This window comes from Cyanistes caeruleus, chromosome 2 (genome assembly GCF_971803275.1).
Source record: "Cyanistes caeruleus chromosome 2, bCyaCae1.hap1.1, whole genome shotgun sequence".
Classification (NCBI taxonomy): Eukaryota; Metazoa; Chordata; class Aves; order Passeriformes; family Paridae; genus Cyanistes; species Cyanistes caeruleus.
In genome coordinates, this window is record NC_141702.1 from 29903282 (window position 1) to 29926761 (window position 23480).

The window sequence follows — 23480 nt, forward strand, 5'->3', positions numbered from 1 at the left end:
TTATTTTGACTGCTAGACAGTTGTTTTCAGAACTAAAACTAAAGCAGCTCAGGCAGGGCCAGGGCAATCAAAAGCAGATTTCTTCTCTAGTGTGAGACAATTACACTATAAATTCCACTAGGGGCAGGATTCAGCTGCCTGATTGTGGGAATGTCAGCATCCATTTGAGATGCTATTTTGGACGTTTTTTTGAGAACGTCTGTGTTGAAGGGGCTTGTAGTTTTAAGGTGCAGAATTAAGCAGGTATGTTTAGTTTGTTTATACAGTCACCAGTCTCTAAAAAAACGATTTTAAATGACTGTGTCTCTGAAGAATCCACTACTTTATGGACTTTGCTGCACTGTCATATCTAGAAACAGAAAATTTCTTATTAATCCTTTTGACTTCATCATTTCAGCTAATGAATAAGGAAAGAAGTAAAATACATCGAGCGATATTGGTTTGCCATAGTGGAAGCCTCCTAGTGCAGCTAGTATTTTCCAAATAGAGAAGAAAATAATGGGACAGCAGAGCAGTATATTTACAAGATTCTGAAAATACTAAAAATGAGTGAGTGACAAAAGTTGTCTGACACTGTACTTGAAATTTTTTGCTTTTTTCCTAGAGCAGTATTTGTATTGTCATCTACTCCTTTTTTGTTTTCAGCATCTGCAAAGATTTAATCTGGAAATTTTATATTGTGTCTCGCAACTCTTGTCACTCTCTCTTTTTATGTGAATCCGTATTTACTCTTCTTAAATATAAAATGCAAATTATATCCTTGCCAGAGCTCAACACTTATCTAAGTAAAATCACAATAAATATTTGAAAGTAAAAACTGAGATTCACTTAAAGAAAATCACAGAATGCCACATTATTGTTTGGAGGTCTAAAACTATATAAAAATGCCAGAATTTCAGCTCATACAAATATCCTTTTTCTGAATGAGGCTTTTTATATTTTTTTTTGTAGCGGTCATTTCAGTTCATAGAAGATGGCAAGAATAATTGAATGGCAGATACTCAGGGTTTCTTTTCTTTATGGTGACATGTTGGATTTTGTAGGAGTTGAATGTGTGTGAGTTAAGATGAAGGACCAAGCCCGTTGGAGAGCACCTCCAGCAGTGGCACGGTGATGTCTGCCAGGCATGTGGAAGGTTTGCCGGCGGTGCCGATGGCGACAGCGGAGCTGATGAGGGGCCGCGGCCTCTCCACTGCTGGAGAGCGCGTGAGGGGAAGTGGAAGAGCTATTCCTAGCCTGGCAGCCATGAAACCATGAGCAATAAACAACAGTGTTCCACTTCAGTCAAGAATTTAAAATCCTTTTCATGAACTTAATTAAGAACTTTTCTGACAGCGGGGACATACTAATTGTCTGTTGCAACCTCGAAGGATAAAATCAAAGGAACTCTGCTGAAATTCAGGATTTGCAAGCAATTGACTTTTCTACCTGCCAACATCTGAAAGCTAAAAATAGGAAGTAGGGTAAAGGAAGGATTTCAGAATTGTTTCTAAGGAACTTCCGAGCTGAAGATTTTGGGATTTAGCTAAGGAACATTAGTAGAAGAAAATAAGGATAGAACACAGTGAAGCATTTTTCTGCAATTAATAGATGTATTTTTTTTGTGAAAGTAAAATATGTCTTAGTTGTTTAAATTCTACTGTGATTCACATTATCTAGAGTTTTTGAATGGAGGGTGGTAGAATAGTTGCATTAAAAGAGTGAGACTTCTTACTTAAGGAGGGACAGTTGATTTTTTTTCATGAAAATAAGCTATTTTGCTGACTTTGAAAATTTTTCAGTAGAGCAAGTGATCACAGAAAAAGCAGACACCTGACTGGCCAAGAAAATGATGGTGGATTTTTTACATAAGAAATTATTGCCACTTTTCATTTTGCATTTTTAATTTTTATTTTAATTTTCATTAAATAGTTATGTAGGACTCTTCATCTGTAAATCCTGTGCATCATAAAAATAAAAGTTAATTCTTGTACCTTAAAAAAATTTCAAATGTGTTTACTGACAATAGGAAAGATTGTCTGTGAAGATTTCGTGCAGTTCTTTGTAGACACTACAAAGAAGAAAGTAGGGCAATGTTTTTGTTTTTTTCAAAGATGAAAATACTGATGTAAGACTTTGAAACTTTCATTTGCTTGCATCCAACAGTATCCTGTCAAGTTTAATATGGAGTATCTTCTACGGAATGTGATATTTTAACTGAATAACTGATATCTACCTTAGGAATGATGCAGCACCAACTGCCTTTATTCATCTTTATTCGTCTTTGTTTCATAAACTGTTTAAAATGATAAGGCTTGAAGTACAGAGAATTGGTAAGAGATAGCAAATAAATAATTTTGGAATGTTTTTTTAGACAGAAGGTACTTTAAAGAAGATGCTGGCCCTTTTTCAGATGTACAAAAATTAGCTAAATTTTTCTTTTTGTACATAGGGAAAAATGGAAAATGTGTTTACATCCTGTGAGGAAAAGAAGTAATTTCTGATTTTGATAGTTATGGAACAAAACTTGAGACATCACCTGCCTCTGATAAATATTTTAAAATAAATAGGCCTGAATTATTTGTGCACAAGAAAACTAAAGACATGGATGCGGAAGTCTCCGGCTGGCCGATAATCTGTTTTCCTTTGTTAAATTTTGGGAATCAGGAAAAATCTGTAAATTGATTAGACTCCTGACACAGAAGCAGTATTCAGAAGGGGGACTTGGATAACCATGGAGGCTGTTGTACCATTAAGCCTGACATTCACCCTTGGCATTTGTAATGCAGCATTTGGAAAAAGGATAAAGGAAGGACACGATTCTTGGGGCATTATATTTTTAAAGCTTGTTGAAAGGTCACAAAAGGTTCAGTTAAGAGCTACAATAATGTTTCAGATGCTGGAGAAACTACTTTGCTATGGAGGATTTAGAGATTTCAGTCTCTTTAGTTTATCACACAGGAGATCAAAAGGTGACTTAATTATAAAGTGTAAACACTTTCACACGCACATGGTATTCACCACTAAAAGCTTTTTAATCTAGTGGTGAAAGGCAGAATAAGCACTGAGGGAAGGGACTTGAAGTGACTGTCCTTGGAAGCAGGGCATGCATTTTTAATGGTGAGTGTGATTCACCTAGTAGGTGTTGATTTCTCAGGATTCTCTGAACAAGACTTGCTCCTTTTATCTTAAAGTTAATGCATCACACAACTTCAGATCCCATCAACGCAGTGTTACACACTTCCTGAACTCTAGGACTTAGATAATTTGTTTGTTTAGTTTTGTTTTTGTTTTTCTTATATTTTTAATTTTTAATTTTTATTTTTAATTCCCCTAGAGAAGACAGAAGGGGCCATTTTTATGACATAAGCTAGAACTAAAACTTGTGATGTCACTATGTTGCAAGAATGTTAATGAGCTTATATTGTACATTTCCTAACTCAGGAGCAGGTTTCCTAAAAGCACTAATTGATGTTTTATGGTCTAGTAAAGACAACTTACCTAAATTTAAAGCTTTAATATATTTAATTGTTGGTGATAATATTTCCAATATAATTGTTGCAACCACTCCACTAATTCTCAGCCATCAGTCACCCATATCACCAGTCATAACTCCCTGGTAATCAATTAGATAATGACACAAAGTGTGCAAAGCCAGGCTTCCACACTCTTCCAGGGTAATGCAGTAATCCTTTCAGGCTCTTAACAGTGTAATGGTTTGGCTGAGGAGTGCATATCAAATACCAAATAACCCCCAGATGACTAGGTCTAACAAAATTATATAAAATAGAGTACCTAGTGGATGTTAGTTCAAACTTCTTATCTAGGGATATTATCATTTGACTTCTTAACACTCTGCCTTCTTCCAATCTTCCTCACATATGTATTTTGCTCTTCTAATAACCTGTGACATAACTAAATTTCAATAGCAACGGCAGTGAGCACAGGCAGAAAATCTAGTACACACAAAAAAATCTCATACATCTCAGTCCTCATCACAGAAAAATAGATCCTGTCTGTCCTTCAGTGCACTATATCCTAAGTTACCTCTTCCTAAAGTGCTAGAAATGGCATTTCACATCGTGCAATCCTAGCAGGAAGTTTTTTGAAAATACACATATTATTGGTCATACTAGGATATTATTTTGATAATCTTGCCAATATATTTAGAGAAAAAAAGGGTGAGAGTTGCTGCTACTCAGAGATACCTACTCCTTGTCTGTTTTCAGGTAGGAAAATTACTGCCTTTCATCAGCCAAGTCAGATTTTTTTTGCCCCATCATTAAATATAACAATTTTTTTTCTGGCAAATTGTACCTAGCTTCCTACATTTTTTGAAGCTGGCACATATGAGGCCACGTCAGTGACATGGTTGGATGATGTCAGTGTTCTGGGTCCTGCTCACCCTATTGCTGTCCTGGCGATAGACCAAAGCATGGTGCAATGCACAGATGGCTTCGTAGGTGATTTTCTTTGAAACATGGAAAAACTCTCAGTGTTTGTGCTGTTGGCCAGCTCCAGGAATTCTCTTGAAGCCTCCAGATTTCCACTTCTACTTCAGAAATGCACTGTGGCTGTTCAGATTATAGCTGACAGAAAGAATTTTCTGGTTGTTCCACTTGGGTGGAGAAAGCTGATAAGAAATCATCATCCATTTTGAAGGATCTCACTCTAGATATCCATACAGCTTCATCATTCTGTTCAGCTTTTAGAGAATATGATACAACGTGCTGGATAAAAATGTCACTTGAGCACTCATGACACACAGCTCTAGATTTTAAATTACATACCCCATGTAAAGGAAAGGAGTGCCTTTTAAAATATGGAGCAGAACAAGACTGAAAAATAGTGGTCACATTCTGTGACTCTTCCACATCGTGAAAAATCTGTGAATTGGCAGAAGGTCAAGTCAGTGTCATCAAAATGACAAGAACTCTGCTTACAGGCTGCTGGCTGAAGCAGTAAGAAAGCCTGATGTTAAAGATTGATATTCTTCCTTTACATCTAGCTCCATCTGGAAATCCATTTTTAGGTTAAGAAAATACTGAGTTATGACAGGAACTAAATCTTTACAGTGTTTGGCTCTGCAAAGGGTTAGCCAAGGGGAATGAAGTACCTATTTCTACTAGAGAGTAAGTAGGAGACTGATGCTATGGCTAGATCCAAGTGCTCTGGAACAAATTCTGACTTGGTACTTGAAAATTTCCAGTGCTTTTTCTATGGACACAATTCCACTGGAGTATCAGGTTTGTACCTGGAGCCTTCTGTGGGACTGAACCAAATTTTCTGAAGGTCTGTGCTTATGGCATGTGGTGGCTCAGCAGCCTGTGGACCACTGTGGGGGGCCAAAATGATCAGGGAGTCCGAATCTCTGTGACTGCACACTGCTTAGTGGACTGTTGTAAGAACCACTATGGAACAGCAGAAAAATAGTAACCAAGGAGAACCTTTGGAGAAACGTCTGTCTGCCAAATTTATGGGTACTTCAGAGTAGCCGGCGGAATCATAAAACAGGTTAGTAGACTTTGTGCAGTGTTTCCCAAGGGACACTCACTCCTGTTATTGAAGACATTATAGGTTTAAAATGAGCCTTAGGGGTTTTCTGCTAGGACTTAAATGGTAAATAGGTTGGCAGAAGCTTTTCTTCTCTTAAAATCATGCCTATGATGAGTATGACTCCTCAGGAGACAACTGCAGTGGGTCTGCTGGATGTGATGAATGAGCACATGGTTACTGAAGCATCCTTCTTGATGTTCTTCTGCTGTGTTGTCCAATTGGCATTTTTCCAATATGCATTATTATAGAAATAAAATCCATATTTTGAAATATTAGCAGTACATAACTGTGTGGACAAATTATTTTTTTTTTTTATGGGAATGTCTTTCATAAGTGTTTGGGCATAAATAGTTGGCTTGGGACTCAATCAAAATGTTGATAGATACAGGAAGGAAAGGAGAAGAAAACCTGAAATTGAATATCATGTTTTTCTGTAGGCCTTGCTGAGGAAATTTAAATCAAAGAAAAAAAAATAGTTTACACTAATTTTGGACTTTCACTTTGTACTCAACAGCTTCATCAGGTGAGACAGTTTTGCAGAAATATTTTTTCTGTAACACGGGTTTATTTCTTAGCTTGTACAGTCTCAGTTAGCAACAAGAAGCAAGGATGCTCATCCACAAAAGAGGCTCCATTTTTCTACTGAGAATAATTTCAAACTCAAGACAATTTTCTTGAAACGGTTATGAGGAGTGATAATCTGGAGAAAAAGTAGGCATTAAAAATGTAGAGAAAATGCTATTGGTTTCCTTTCACAGATAGTATTCTTGAGACTATTTAACTTCAATGGAGACTACATGAAAAAAAGAAATTAAAATAAATCATAAATATAAAGAGCCTTGACATTTTTAAATTTTACCATGTGCTATACTTAAAGCATAAAATAAACCAGTTAATGTTCTCCTTCTCTAATTTTCTAATTCACTAAGAGGCCATATGCTTTTCATTTGTGTTTACTTTGGCATCCAGAAGAATGAAGAGAATTAAGTAATGCTGGAGACAAGCTTAATCATTATCTTGTGCTCAAGCACTTTGATGGTATATTTAAAATAGATGTGTGAGCCTTTTTTGTTCCTTGTAATATGGAAATTATAAAGGAAGGTGAACAGGATGATAAATTAGAGATGCTCTCAGCAAGGCTGTTGAATTATTTTTAGGTAGAAGACATACTGTACACACTGAGCCTCAGCTGAATATAATTAATTTGAAACATTATCACTGTTGTGCTTGCAGTCCTATTGTATTTTTTTTTCAGTTCTGCATCTTGCTGGCTCCTATCACACCCCTCACTGTGAGATCTTTTCCTGTTTTGCACGTGTCCTGTTTGTTACCACCATATGGTAGTTAGAATTTCAGTAGCTTTGCTCTGTTTACAGACCACTGTGCTTTGTCATATTTTTGCTACTCACCCTGTATTGCCATCTGATACCTATCATCTGTTTAACACATTGGATGCCAAAAATACTTAGATTTCTTTTTTTTTCCAAATGCATGTATGAGAAAGACTGTTTCAGAATGTTGTTTTGATAAGCATCGCTCCCAAGTATTTCCTGTTAGTGTTGAACCAAGACCTATACCTCTCAACTTTGCAAACTTTTACCAGGTGCCAGCTGACTGAAGGGATATATTCCAGCACTGAGGACTTTTTTTTTTTACCTTATATACATTGTACTGTTTGTAGCAGATGATAGGGTGTTTAAATATCTTTTCCCACTGTGTGACTGTAGCAAAACCAATATTGTCAGAGTATAGCAGGGTCTGTTCTTTCTCTGGTTGCTAATTGCAATTTAGATGGGGTTGCATTAAGGAACTGTTTTTTAAATTGGTTCAGTTGGATAAATGGGCTTCTTTTTCACTTTATTCCTCATGTGATGCTTCATTAATATGTCTACTGGTTAATAGTTCTGTATTCAGAACAAGAGAGCTAAATACTTGTGTGTGTGATTTTGTGTAGGTGCATATCTGTGCCTGACTTTTAAAATCTTTTCCTTAAGAAAAGATTAATCTTTTTTCTTCATTCTCTGGTCCTTAAATTGAGTTTTTCTACTGTAGCACCCTGCCTCCACAGCCCCATCCTATTCCCCCTGCCCTGCTCCTTTCTTAATATTCTGAATTTTAAGGCTGGTTGGTTGCGATATGATGACTATCCTTAGGAAAAAAAACGTCCCTGCAGTTGCATATTATGTGATTCAATAAATTAATTCAATAAATTGAAGAGAACACTATTTAATCCTCTTTCACTTCAGTCTGAAAACAGATTAGGTTTTGTCTGTTCACAGAAATTTGATTGCGGTGAAGTTTAGCTTAAATAAATGATATTTGTATTCCATAATAAAATGAAACTGATGTTTTTGAAGAGAAAATAAATCGAGTCATTCTTAACTCATATATTTAATGTATTTTATGGGACATTTGCTGGCAGAACCACTTCACAAAATAGTATTTTACTGCAGAAATTTCCTAGGGATCTCAGAGACTCCTACTTAAAGGATCACTCCGTGGCATTAAAGCATTGTTATGCCACTGCAAGCTGACATAAGTCAGCTCATTCAGGAGACAAGTTCTGTGTGTCTATTATACAACATGGAGAAGAGAGTGGGGTGCTGGATTAAATTCAGTAATATTTAAGTGATCAGTAATACTGGTGATCAGTAATATTTAAATAAATGAGGAAAATGAAGACATCACTCAAGTCAATTGATAAGGAAAAAAATTTAAGGGGCTTTCCAGCAGTCTTTTTAGAAGTTTTTGTAAGAGAAGCTTGTGTCTAACATACCTAGGGGCTTGTTCTTCTAAATAAGCAATTGTGTATGAAAATTATTTGTATCTGCAAATGCAGTAATGTAAACGAATATGCCCCGTAATGTCACAGATGGTCCCGGTGGGGCTGGGTGTCTCTGGGATCTTTGTTTTCTGCAATACACCTGAACTAAAACAGTTTTTTTGTTACACTATATAAAGAAAACACAAAGAATGAAAACATTTCACTGAAAGAACAAAGGCAAATTAGCCTTAACTAATTGCCTTTGGTATTTTTATCTGTCTCCTATTTGTGTGTGTGTGTGTGTGTGTGTGTATATAATTTATTGGTGAATAGATCTTTGTCTCTGAAAGAACTCAGAAGGGAGGAATCTCACTTCCCAGTTTAGTATGGGTGAAATTGTAAGAGTGTTGTGAATTGAAGAGGTGCTGGAAGACGGTCCCCTTGTTGTGGTCTGGTAATGTGGATAGACAGGAGAAAATTTCTCAGGCCTTTTTTACAGTCAGTCTTATGAAGAATATTAAGCTGACAAATTTTTCCTTAAAACTGAAATTCAGTTTTAAGGAAATGTCTGTAGAAAATCAAATTCAATTTTAAAACAATTTTTGGAGCAAATCACGTTGTTTTGATTTTGAGTAAGAAAAGCCTTTCTTTCTAAAAGACCCGTTTCTCATAAAGTGACATACAAGCAATATTAGAGCCTTGTAGTGTCCTAGAGTTTTATTTCTTAAAATGCTGGGGTTTAGCAGTAAAGTTGCAAGAGATGCTCAAGCTCACACTTCTGCTGCAGTCAAGTCCTCTTCTTCAGTTTCTGATTCTGCTGCTGCCTTTTTTTTTTTCAATCCCCCCTGCCCCAATCCATCCATAAACATTAATGCACCTGTGTGCATTAATTTTCTTTCTTTTGGATGTTTGAGTTTCCCATTGAGTTTCCTGGACTGACTGACTCTGTGGTTGCATGGCTATTACTGTCCCTTGGTCATTATGGCTGTTTTTTCTGCAACAGGTATTGCATGAATAATGGCAAATAAAATAGTACAGCCATCTACCTCTGCAGTTTTGTTGCGTCAGGAGTTTCAGCAATCTTTAAAAAGCCGAACACGCTTATAGGTCCTGTGTTTATTAGGTAGACAATGCTTGGCCTGGATGTGTGTTTTAATGCTGTAGTAAGAGTGGGACTGTAACACAGTGACATTTCTGTAACTTTTTAGGTGTTGCATTTGGTAGAGTTCAGGCTGCTAACAGCTCTGTGTGCATGAATTCATGAAACTTCTTGAACTTTCTCACTTGGAATTGGTGACAACTCCTCAGAGCAAACCAGCTGCTCTCCTGCTGCACTGTCTGTGTTAGGAGAGCTGAGTGGTGAAGAAATTAAACAGGAAAATGCAGCAGAGCTGTGATGGTTACGTAGGATAACTGGTGAGGCTGCCCAAAGAGGTAAGAGGTGTGTAAGAATGGCCATACTGGTTAAAACCAAAGGAAGAGACATGGACACACTGTGGGGTGTTGTCACCACCTTTCTACTGGCTCCAGTCAAAATGTCACTTTGGCAATTGAGTTTGAGCAGAAGGCATTGATTCCTTAAGTACTAAATATATCTCAATGTGTAAATGTTTTTTAATACAAGACATGCATGGTTTCTTTCTGAATTCCTCAGCTATGCCTTTTTTAGTACTATTATGTGGTGTTTGCTTCGTTCTCTGGTTTCTCATTTTTACCTCGGAAAGCATGTCGGTCATTTGGGAGAACTGTGGGAAGCTGGAATGTAAATTCCTTGTAGATATTGCACATTTTTGACTCACAATCCTTCAGCTGTGTAAGGAAGAAGTCTACTTGTGGGCTGTAGTTATTTAAAAAAACCACCAACAAATAAAATAAAGTTTTCCAATAATCTACATTAGGAAATCTTCCAGGAAGATGAAAAATTACATTTTATACAAGTTATTTAATGAGCTCATTTATATGCTTGCAGAAAACCTGCCCTAAGTAAAATGTTAACTTGAAAATGACTGTTCCTGCTGGTTAAAAGGCACCAGATAAGAGTCCTGGGAATAAACTGCAGCCCACACCACTTTCTGGCGTGTCTCTTTTCTGATATGATGAGCAGGGACACTTTCTAGACAAGGTGTGGGACTTCTTTGCAACAGCCTGTACAGGCTTGTGAGGATGCTGCCAGGTAGTATGTGCTTGATAATAGATTATAGGAAGGAATTGGAATTAAGACAACTTGTATAGAGGGCAAAAGTATCTGCTACATGTGAACAACTTTCCAGTGGTGATGGCCAAGTCTAAATTCCTATGTGAGGTCTGTAAATGAAATCTTTGCCTTGGCCAAGTCTGAATTTTATCATGAATCTCATAATAAAATTTTTTGTGGTTTTGCTTCTATAGGTAAATACTAACAATCATTAAAAATCTGTTGTCCCTCATGGACATGGGGGAAGCTCTAAGCATATTACCTGAGGGCTGGAAAGGAAAAAGTAAATTACTAGAATCATAACATGATGAAAAGAAATAAAAAAAAAAATAAATAACTTCATGTATTTCTGAATTACATTGGAAGATGTTACCATATTGCCTGGAAGCACTTGTCATGGACTATGACCCTTTTGAGTGGGGTTTTTCACACGTGTAGAAAAAAAGGTGATCTTTGCCACAGAGGCAGCCTGCCATGTAAGTATTAGACAAATAATAGAATAATAAGAACAGACAGGACAGTCTGTATTGCCTGGCCTGTTAAGTAAAAGTTTTAACATACATATTGACATACATTTTGACATAGCTAATTTTTGTCCAGATCTTTGCAGGCACCAAGGTGAAGGAGAGTTTTAAGAAGGATAATGTGATTAGTGGTGTTCCTAATACTTGCATGCTAGAGGCAACAAAGGGAAGTCCTCAAAGACCGAATTGGATTGGATTTTGAGCAACCTGTTCTAGGGAAAGGTGTCCCTGCCCATGGCAGGGGACTTGGAACTGGGTGATCATTAAGGTCCCTTCCAACCCAAACAATTCTGTGATTCTTCCTTGAAAGTTTAACTTGAGCAGAAACACCTCAGTACTGAATGAGAAATAATAGGCAGTATGGAAATAGGCTGTCAAAGTCTTTGAAGGTGAAGATAAGCCATTTATGTTTTATGCAGCAGAAAAGCAGATTCATCGGAGGAATACAAAGAGAGAGGTAAAATAAATTAAATCATATTTGTTGCAGAACTGTGATTAGACTATCAGACTGACAGGCTTGCAGTGGCAGGAAAAGGAATTGAGGGGTGAGCTGGTGATAGCTGAATGTTTAAGCTGGAAAGATATGAAATCAACTAGATTTCAGTGTTTGGTTATTGTTAGTTTCTTTGGGGTTTTTTTGGTTTTTGGGGTTTTTTTTGGTTTTCTTGGTTTTTTGGGGTATTTTTTTCGTTTTTTTTTTTTTAGTTGTGGGGGTCTTTTTTGGGTGTAGTTTTTCAGTAGGTTGGTTGGTTTTGTTTTGGTTTTAATTTGTAAAACTAGCCCCCACAACTTGTACAGCAGTTTAGGAAAAGGTCTAAGTAGGTCTTAGTCCAGCTCAAATCAAGAACAGTTCTGACTGCAAAACAGAATGGAGAGGGTAGTAAGTTGTGAAGGAGATAGAAGGAAATTTCTATTTCAATTTATGAAGTTTGGTGTACAGGACACCCTTGGCAGGAGTCAGTATCTATCTATGCCAAATACATCAGTTTGGAGAGGAGACCAATGATAGGTAGAGAGACAAACCTGTGAGTTACAAGCATGGTGAGATTTCTGTATGCACCAATAAAACAGGGAAGAAGAAAAGATCTTGGCATGGGAAGAAGGAAAGGCTAATGCCCAGCAGGATTAAGGTGATTGCTGGTGAGGTGAAAAATATGGATGGCAGGTAAACACCAAGTTGGCAGAAAATTGAGTTAATCCATAGTTGTGTGTTGAGTGAACAGGGGAGAATGAAGAAAGCTTCAGGCTAGGCAAAATCTGAAATTTTGAGGAATATTCACTGTTTTTATTATAAGATATAGAACATATTATATGTTGTCGATAATAACTATTTTGATATATTTATTAAAAAATGTGTAGGAGTGAGAGGCAAGACCAAGGAAATGTAATTAGGGAAAGGTCAAATGGGTGGCAAGTGAAGCTGTGGAAAAATGACAAGTTGGACAGTAGGAGACAGCAAAAGGACTAGAAGCAGTCAGTATGTGCAGGAGAAAATACGGATATGGAAGCTGCTAACTCTAACTTTTGAAGTCCTTTGACTAATGCTTATATTCCTTTTATAGAGGCATGGCCTTTTTTTACCTCTAAAGATTAGTTGATTAATCATATTGCTACCTGTTTCACAGCTTACCGAAACCATGTCTGGTTTGCCTTTGGTTCTCAAAACAGCAGTTCACACTGAATAAAAAGTACAGTAATAGCATTAATATAGAAATATTAACATCTGAATTCACAGAATTTGCAGTATTTTGCAATGTGAGTACATCCTGCAGTTATTTCATCTTTACAAAACAACCAAACAAAGTATCGCCCATGCTAAAGAAGCAGCACACTCCCAAATATTTAAAAATATCCTGGACTTGAAATAGACTAACACAGTAACATTGCTACATCAAGAACTTGGGAGCTTGAAGAGTTAGATATGTTGCTTACTATTCAACCTTAATTTGTCCTACCTGTACAGAGGGTATAAATTTTAATAATGGATTTAAAGTTCATAGGATGATTAATGAAGTAACCAGAAAATATATCTAGACTTCTTCACTCAACTTCAGCTGTTTTTCTAGTCAACGCACGCTAGAATCCCCATAAACTCGCATTTCTCTTTATTCAGACAAAGCTATCTGCAGCAACTTGCTAAAATGGCCTGTCTTGATTTTGTTGTTTCTAGAGTGTATTCCCAAAGCCCGTGACAAGTTGACAGCTTTTCCCAGCTGAGGTGCTGGTGGGGCTGAGGCCAAAGCCAGCCTCCCTCTGGCAGCACCTCCGTGAGATGGGTGCCCGCAGTGCTGGCAGACCAGCGAGGCATCCGGTGCCACTGAGGTAATTCCAGCTTTACAGAGCAGCTGAACAGCGTTTTTCAGGTCACAGCTTCAACACAGACGCTTAAGGATCGCCAACAGGTTTTTCGCTCTAGCTCTTGCCTTGGTGGGCATACGCAATATTGCCGTTTGCATTTTAAATTATTTATTTTTCTTAAAAAAAGAATGCCAAGAACAGACCTTGGTAAAACGCCCGCTTATCTTCTGGAAAAACTTGTCTGAGCTCTGTGTGATGTGTTTGTGTGGCGTGGGTGAACAGGACAAAATACTGCACTATACTAAGCCTTTTTTCAGATATGCAGTAGCTGCTGGTGGATAGTTACTTAAGGCTATGTCACTTAGAAGGCGGCATTTTTTCTACTAACATGAACTCATGACAGGGCATAATATTTTTATAACATTACATCAGGTATTTAATTTCAAGACTGAACCAGTTGAGTTGAAGTGGGAGAGTGAAAATGCGATCTGCATTGCCATCTACTGGATTTCTAAGGAAGTACAAAATACAATTTCATACATTTAAAGTAATTGAAAATGCAACTGCATGAAAGGGACACAAATATTTATAAAATTTTTATAAAATCTGTGCAGCCAGAGCCTATACATGCAAGTGCACTATTTTTAAGCTTTCTACTCTTCAGCATATATGTGAAAATATTTTAGATAGGTATTTAAAATAGCAAAATAGAATTTAATACATTAATTTGAAACAGAAAAAGATGAAAAATTACAGCCTTGGATTATAATTTCAATAATTAAAATAAGAAAAATTCAATAATAAGAATATAAATATACATCTTGGTCCAGCTCCAAAGAACCCAACAACATAAGTGATAATTTCTCTGTGGCTTGGTGTAACACTTTTTGATCAGTCAATGTTATAAATGTCCTCAATGTTCATTGTTTGTCTTCCTAATTATATCAGTGAGCTGTTTAAAAGGTTTAAGTTACGTAAGGTATTTATCACAAGTGCTCTCCAAGGCTTACAGTTTTTGCTAAGTACATGAAAATGTGAATAAAGCTTTGAAGAATTGCCTATCAGTAATATTTTTACTAATTTACACTGTCCAAATAAAATAATGAATATTCAAATGAAGATATGTTACATGTATAACACAACTGAAGCAGGGTTTTTTGTGAAATGCCTTTGAAAAAAAAGGGAGGAGGAAACCATCATGTTTCCTTGGAGAAAAAAAACAGTAGCAACCTAAACATATGTTGAGTTATATGTATATTGTGAAATCGAGCTGGTTAAGTCTTTCCCTGTAGACATGCAAAATGTGTTTTGGATTTGTGCTCTGTGGGTGGTGGTGCTGACCACTTATGGTGCAGTGAAAGTCCCCAGGCTGATGTCCCTCTCCAAGCAGCTCAGTCTTTTCCAGTATTTTAACAACAGAAGAGGGTGGTTTAGTCACAGGAGATGTGATGTGCCCAAAGATTCTCCCATGGTGGGATCTTTTTTTGATCACGCATATGTGCCATGCCTGTGAGTGTGAAATAGCAGCACTCTCCCCAGACACGTCAGCTCGTGAGGATGCAGCTCTTTTGTTCAGAGTGGTGGGAGGTCTGCACAAGTGAAGTACTGCAATAATATCTCAGAGGAAGCTAATCCTGCAAGTGCCCTTCAGTAGATGAACCAGATCAATGTTTGGGAGCATGATGAAAAATCACATGGGTATATGTATATATTCTTCTTGCACAGTAGTCTGGTTGCTCTTTCTGTTAGAGGGGGTTGAATTTGCCTCAAGGGTCTGCCAAGCCATTATATGCTGTTATTAGGTCTTTAGTCTAATCTTTAGGTCCTTGTCTACATTAAGGAATATTTAATAGATTTAAATTTTCCTTGCATCTGATGAAAATGTGCTCAATAGCTCAATATGCTCAATATGCTCAATAGTTAAGGAGCAAGTCAAAATCTACCACCTGTATTTTAGTTCTTGCTTAATATATTTCTATATACATCAAAACTATTGAGAGGGATTTGCTTGCCACCATTATAGAATAGCAAGAGATACAGAGATCCAGCTTTTTCCTCAAAAAGATAAGAAAGGTGGTTAAAAAAAGAGCCAATTGAACCAGACCTGCTGTGAGCTGGGTAAGATTCTTTCTGCTCTGTGAATTGTGCAGTCATTTTCTCTAATTCTATTCTTGCTGTAGATAAAATGTCAGCATTTCCTCAGTAGTGCCGTGTATGATATGCGAGATAAAGGTTTCCAATCCTTCATAGTAAAATGTGTCTAACATGGGTGTAGAAATTAACAGATCTATAAACAAGTGATACTTATTTAAAAAGAACTTAATCTAATCTCTCTTAAGTTTTGCCCAGTTGGTAGCATGTTCATCTACCCCTTGGTGCATACAGAAGGGCAAAACATAATTGTATTAATATTCTTCCTAACCTTCATTTGATACAGAAAATGTTCAAATGTAGATGGTCTAATTGGAAAGGAACAGGAAAAAGAGTGGTACTTGCTGCTATCTTCCCTTTCCATGTTAGTGAACAATCAGGGCTTTTGGTTTTACTTTAGTGCGGGAGAACTGAATTTACTTTCCATGGTTTCATTTTTAATAGAATATTTGATGTAATAAGAAATTTAGCTACATACCTCTCCATTATTTAATTGCCTTCTTTAAGCTGGTTATTATAAAAAATTCTGAATATCTTGAGTTTTTTTATGCATTATAAGTGAGAAGCTGTGTAAGATAAGTTAATTCATATATGTAATCCAGTTATATGGCCAAAAATATTCAGTATTTCTCCAATATTTTACCTAATTCTTTGACCTACTTTTCTCATCTTACTCAATACTGCAAAGGTTTTTTAAGCAGGTTAGTAAAAAAATAAAACAAAACAACCCCCCTTGCTGCTCCTGCCAAGCTTTTTATTTGCATAAAGCAGTAAGTAATAATGCATCGTGTTTGTAGTTAGGGAGAATAGATTATTTGGCTGCTTAGCTTCTGCTGTTGCTGCATTCTCACTAGAATGTGTCCATGTGAAATTACTGGTTTTAGTGTGAGAGCTGGTTGATTTATGCATTTACAAACAATAATATACCTGTCCAACTGAATTATGTGTGTTTTATTATGATTCCTGTAAGTTGAATTGTCATTTTTAGGCTTGAATATAATATTAAACTAAAAATATCCACTTCACCAAAAAAAGTATTTCATACAATGAACACAGATTACTTACATGTTAAAACTCCAGATAAGTTCACTGTACAAACACACATGTGCACACACACACACAAAAGTCCACAGAAACATGGAAATTGTGTCACTAAAAGTAGACTGGTTATATGATGTGTCTCAGTGCTAACTAAGGAAGTAGGTAGCTCAAAGCAGGGAGAAGAGATAAAGGTTTTCACCAAGACCTCCATAGACAACTCACCTACTGTTTCTATTTATTTAGTCAAGATTCCCTGTTTCTATTCATAATCTGTGTAGCTGCTCATGATTTTTAAATGTTATCCATGGAAATGTAGATTTGAAGCAATACCTGGAAGAGCCTGGGTTCTACATAGCATGGTGCAAAGACCAAGTTTTTCCCTTCTGGACCCTCCTCCTTAGGCAGTCTGAGGTCTTTGTCCAAGCTCATGGCAATAAAGGTCAGGAATTGTGGTGCTGTCCTGATGCACCTACAGAATTGTTTCTTTCTTGCATGATTTGATGACTAGTAAAATAGCTAACAGCTAAAATACAATCCTTTTAAATTAAGCTTGAATGAAATTGAATTAATTAAATGAAATTTCATGACACCTGAGCTTAGTGCTGCTTTAAATAGGGTGATCCAGCTCTTTACTGGTCCCTTTAATAGTTGGCTTTGGTTGCTCATGTCCTACATTCCTCCCAGGTCTCCAGAAGCAAAATGATGGGAATTTTATTTTTTTTTTTTCGTCTTTTTTGGAGGAGAATTAGTTTTCTCTTGATTCAGGTTCAGGTTCCTGGGTTAGGCCACTGAGAGGGATCTAGTGAACGTTGCAATTGGTGTCTAAGAAGCAGTTACAGTATGCAGCCAGGATTGGGAGAGTATCTGTATTGCCCCTTTTGGAACTGCCCAGACCTTTGGATGGTTTCCCTCTGAAATGTCATCTTTGCCATGAAGATTTCATAGAAACAAACAGGAAACCATGTTTTTCCCCAGGGAAAATATAATAATGATAAGAAATATTTTTTTCACTGAACATTATGGATTATTATTATTATTATTATTATTATTCCTGAATTATAGAAGGGGGAATGAAGGCAAGGGGGCTGTGTTCTCCTTCCTGAGCTGTGATTAGGAGATGGGTGGGTTGTGTAACAGCATGCTTAACCAGATGGTGGACATTGGGTCAGTGTGTTTGTTATTTGGGGCAGCTGGAGGAGAAGTGCTGCTTCTTTGAACACCAGTCTTCATCATAGGGATCTCTGTACCTGCTAATGCTTCTATATATTCCTACATTCCTATCTGTAATGAGGGATAGCAAACCATAAGTAGTCTCTCATGTTTAACAAGAGACAAACACAACAACAAACACAACAGATTGTTAGTATATAAATTTGAAATAAAAAGATGGTCTCGTATTTTTGTAAGATCAGTGGGATTGTAGACCATGTTTTGAAATATTTGCTACGTATGTTAATAATCTAGATTTTGATAGCACTGGAACTCAGATTGATTTACATATTTTGATTACACCTGATGTATAAATTAAGTTGGTTAAAAAGATGCAAATTTGATCACACAATTATTTCTTTTATTTGTGGTAGACAATTTTGTTTACTATATGCATTTGGATAAATTTCTGGTCAAGTGAAATAATTTGCTTGTAATCTTTGAAGTAAACCTTCAAGAATAAAGACGTCTATTAATTTTTTTCCTTTGGATTGCCCTGTACAGTCTTCTGTGTGCAGTGTGTATTTGATATGAGGTGCATATAGTATTGTGAACAGGCCCAGAATATTAGGTGGAGTTTCAAACTGAAAGAAATACAGAGTAGTAGTCTTTCCTCCTATTCGTGCTATATAAACTTTTTTCTCATCTATGCAGGAGGTTGCATCAACAATTTGAAAGCTATAAAGAGCAAGTAAGAAAGATAGGGGAAGAAGCTCGCCGTTACCAGGGAGAGCACAAGGATGATGCTCCAACATGTGGAATCTGTCATAAAACAAAGTTTGCAGATGGTTGTGGCCATTTATGCTCTTATTGCCGGACCAAGTTCTGTGCTCGATGTGGAGGTCGTGTCTCTCTGCGATCAAACAATGTAAGTCTTCTGACATGTACTCTTAAGAAAAAGCCTCCTTGACACTGTCATGCTGCAGATTGTTCACCTTAAGTTTGGCATTTCATGCTTAAGTTTGGCGTTTCATTGCTTCATTGAGAGGTGTGTATCATACAGGTAAATCAGTGTAAAATCGTACAAGTGAAAGAAATGTATTTAATGACTGCCAGGGTACTTGGGAATCACAGAGCTAATTAAAGCAAAATAATAATCATGTCTAGCTCTATGGGATGCTAGCTTTTAGAAAATATACTTGTTTTTCATAGAATAGAAGAAGAAGAAACCTTTTTTCTCAGGTACATCTCCACATTAATAAATTTTTATTGAAGCCTTATTTCATATTACATTTTTTATTTTCATGGAGCTTTTCATAAACAATTACAGATTTCTTTTACAGGAAACCAATCAATATTTTTAGTTAAAAAAACCCCAAACAACCACTTTTGTTAGCACAAGGAAAGTGTTTTGTCAATTTATTTAAAATTTATTTAAAGAATTAAACTCCAGATTAGTTTGGATTAAGCATCCTACTTTCAGGCAGGTGAACTGAACAATTCCCCCTCTGATGTGCATGAGTTAGCTGCAGTAGCTTTCCACAGAACCAAACAATATCCAAGAGTATCCTCTGGTCAGTCCCTTCCAAGCCTCTGAGTATTCTCTTGTACATTAGCAGTAGGATCTGAATTTGGAATACTGTTATCCAGTGATTATTTTTGGCTGGTCATCAAGGACTATGGTGCGTTATAAAACATTTTAGACATCTCTTTTTAGTACATGAATAGTTTTGTTTTCTGTCATGAGATGAGGCAACTTTCTCATATGGCTTTAAGATGCCCGGCTTCTTTAGAGTAAATTTATAGGTGCTCTTGGTATCAACAAAAATTCACTTAAAAGTGAGCAGAGATTTTACAGCAGATAATCATGCTCACAAGAGAACTAGTTTATGGCCTTTTCACTCTCCTTAAGATGGACATTAGCTGAATAGGCCTTCTGAAATTTCATGTAAACCAAAAATAACCCCTGAAAAAGATGAATTTCATGGTTATTTTAAAAGTTTTTCATAGCCTTGATGTACCTGTAAGCCCATTAAATTAAATTCACTTTCTGAAGAAGACTATAGAGGTGAATTGAACAAAAATTTGCATTTATTAACATTAGTAAAACCAGATGCATTACATTGTATCACCTGTAGATGGTGTCATTAGAGCAAGTCTCTGAAAATATAGTTCGATGTATTACATTATTCTATTAATGAGTGCATGAGATACAGCTTAAATTTATTCAGAAAAAAATCTGAATATATGTTTTAGCCATTTTTCACCCACTATTTCAAGCTACAGAAATGAAAGAGTGTAATTTCATTTGTAACTCACATTTTGTTTCTTATATTGTTTATGCTTCTGTGGGTCAAGGTGGGAAAACATGTTTTTAACATACGCAGTGATGTCATCTTTTTATTTAAAGGTCTTTTTTTTTCTTAATTTTGTGGTTTTGTCTCTTCATAGAGAGTTATTAGAATTGCATTTCTTTGAATTCTGTCAATTAATACTTGCCTATTTTATTCTTTATCTCTCCTTTTTTTCTTTTCTCTTTTTATTCTGCTTCCTTGGATGCTTTCCCAAAGGAGGACAAAGTGGTTAGAATCCATGCTTTTTATAATTTATTATTATAATGTTGTTAGTTAACTGGGATATATATTAATGTAAAAAAACTGAACTAAAATTTCGTCATTGTCTGCAGGGGAGGGGGGGAAAACACGAATCCTGACACCCAGGCCCTACATCCCTTAGCTGAACATAGGCCTTAAAGACAGCTCAACAAGGAAACTCAAGACTGTCATCAAAATTATGACAATCAAAGAAGTTAAGAACTGAGAATTATTTATAGGCTAAAAAGTAGAGGAGCCAATAAAGTGTAATAAAATTTTATTTCAAAAATACGTCTTTAGTTAACACTTCTGACTTCTTGCATGCAAGGTCCTTCCATCAGCTTCAGGAAACCTAATTTAGTCTTTTAATTGTAATTTTACGTTGTTTTACATGGTTTGCTGTGTTCCACTTCTGGCTGCAGCAGAAATTCAGGGAAATTTCTTGTAACATCAGCTTTTTGATTGACATTTTGAATAATATATACAGGCAAACAAAGTGGACATAAGTATAGAGAGCATGGTGAAATGAATCCTTTTTGAATGCATAGTTATAATTTCAAAAATGGGCAGAATTTTTAGGATCAAGTACATATTCACCAGTATTGCCTGTGCCTTGTATCAAATAGGTGAGGGTGGTTTCCTGTTCATCCCTGCACTCTGGGCATGGCATCAGGGCTGGCAGTACTTGAGCAGAACAGTGCACATGCATTTACCACCTCTGCTGGGGCACTTCTGCAAAAGGTGGTAGTCCAGATTTTTAATTGGGGGAATAAGTGTAGAAATTAGCTAGCTTTTCTGGCACCTCAGCTGAAATAAGTATAAATTAATTACAACCCAGTATAGTTTTTGATGTGTTCTTTGTTGAGTTATACTTGGGTTATGGTGCTATGCCCCCATTTGAATACTAGCATGCTTGTAACCTGAAATTTAGTATTATTCAGTACTTGAAGAAGATTATTTCTATTGCATTAGAGTATTGCAGTAGGTTTTTAATATGTCATGAATAGTCATTTAATAAGACTAGTGCAGTCCACTGCACTAAAGTACACTGAAGATGTATTCTGAAGACATATCTGACTCATTTGGATTGTCCTAAATTCAATTAATTACATCCTTATTATTTGCACTTGTCTTAACTTAGGTTTTGCTAAAGGTTTAGGTTTGTTTAGGTGTTGAACTCCAGACTTCCACATGCCAAGAAAATGCCCTGATAGTAATGTGTGAAAACAAATTCATATGGTGTGATAAAGCTGAGCTACATCTCTTTAACAGCTAAAAAGTTAATGGTAGTCAGAGGAAAATATCCAATAATTAGTCCTGAATGTGTGAGAAACATGGTGGGGAGCACTTCCTTTAAGTACCATTGCTTTAGCATTGCCTCTCTCTGAAAGTTAATGGAATATACAGAATTAAATAGTTTCAAAATATTCATACACACCTAGAAATAGCATGTTTTATAACAGAACAATTGATATAATTAAAATAGAAGAACATGAGGAAAAATACTATTTCTTAGTTATTTTTAGCAGCTCAATATTTCTAATTAATTGCATATGGCAAGTTTCGTATCAGTAAAACTTTTAAAACATATTTATCCCTTAGTGTCCATATGAATTTTTACCACAATAAATTATACTAATACAAATCACATGCACCAAGTTTTTTCAAGTTAAGGGTTCATCATTTGGAAAGGATGATGAAGTGTGAATTAGCAAATAGTCAACTCAGGAAAAGTCAAGTTAACCGAGATCCAAGGTGCTTCCTGTAGAGTTGGAGAATTAAGGATACCTCACCTGCAGTGTTGTTTCCCATGCATTACCCATCTTTGACAAACACAAACCGTGACAGGCACAAAGAAAGTCAGTCAGAGGATGACCCAGGAAATGGAGAGCTGCTCGTGTGAGAGAAGGCTAGAGAGATTAAGGGGACAACAGCTAAAGCAATTACAGTTGATACCTGGAAGTATGGAATTGATATGTAGAAAAGCAGAAAATTTAAACAATAAGAATAGAGGACAGTGAATACATGAGATCAAATGTGTTTAACTTGGCCCTAAACACTCCTGGCTTGAAAAAAAATGTTTACAAGCTTTGGAGTGAAGCCTTGAGAATTTATCTCATGTAGCTTATTGGAAAGAAAAAGAGCCCAATAAAACTTTAAAGGCTAAATTTAATGAGGTTAGGAAAGGATTTATGTGATGTGGTTGCTGCTTGTGGCTGTAGGGCAATGTATAATGTCCGTAAGAGGTCCTTGCAGCTCTTGATTGTAGCTAAATATTTAAAAAATGTAATGCTTTGAAGCTGTTCTTGACCTTTACAAGTAAGTGCCAAATATTTCTTAAGAATTTTTAAATATATATATATATATCAGAACTTAATATGTTCTCTCCTCATTTAAAATCATAAAGGTCACCCCAAAACACCTTGCAGTGAGAGTTAGTAGACATCCTGGGCTGATCAAAACATTACAAATTAATTGGCAATAACTGGCATATTCTAGTTCCTAATGACTTACATGAATTTCAGTTATTCTTGTTCTAATATGTCAAAATAAGATAATATGTCAAACTCAGGTAAGTTTCTTAAGTTCTTTCATGTTTTTTGAGTATTGGTTAGCTCTTTGCATTTCTCACCTGAGTTTGCTCTCCTTTCATATAGTTGCAGGCAGACCACATTTAATGGGTTTAATTCAATTTTATTGAATTTATTTTTTGTGAGATAACATTTCAGAAGGAAGCCAGGTAGGTTTCTTTTTTTTTTTTTTAAGAGAAAGCTGACACTTCTATTTTGGAAGAATATTCTAAGTGGTTTTAGCTCCTATAGAGGGCTTACACTTTCACTTCAAATCCTTTTATTTATGTTCTGTACATCAAGATTTTAATTGCAAAAATGGTAGTAGGTTTAAGTTACTTCCCTCTATTCCTTTCACTTTCCCTCATGATGTGAAATATTTTGGTTTTTAGGGCAGTGGAGAAAGTCAGCAAAATGTCCAACTAGTTGTTGTCCATGGTTTGGTAAGGGGTGGGAAGGGCCCAACCACCTCAGTCCTCCTGATGGCCTGGCTGCCACTGCTTCCTCTGTTCATCCCTGCTATGGTATGACAGCCTTGTAGAGCAGAAAAATGACTTAAAATACAATTTATTTTTTTTTTTTCTTTCCTCATTCCTGTAAAATCTTTTCACAGTATTTGGTTAGGTAATGAAAAAATATGTATTTCCTTTGTGATCACCT

At 36.2% G+C, this 23480-nt stretch overlaps 1 protein-coding gene across 1 annotated transcript in view; it reads left to right on the plus strand.

Annotated features, from left to right (window-relative positions):
- LOC147654701 (regulating synaptic membrane exocytosis protein 1-like) overlaps nt 1-23480 on the plus strand; it is a 143823-nt gene that overhangs the window by 95310 nt on the left and 25033 nt on the right. Inside the window, exons 3-4 of the mRNA XM_086875165.1 lie at nt 18371-18584; nt 20227-20238. Coding sequence (XP_086731291.1) covers nt 18371-18584; nt 20227-20238 — 226 coding nt within the window. The remainder of the gene's footprint in view (nt 1-18370; nt 18585-20226; nt 20239-23480) is intronic.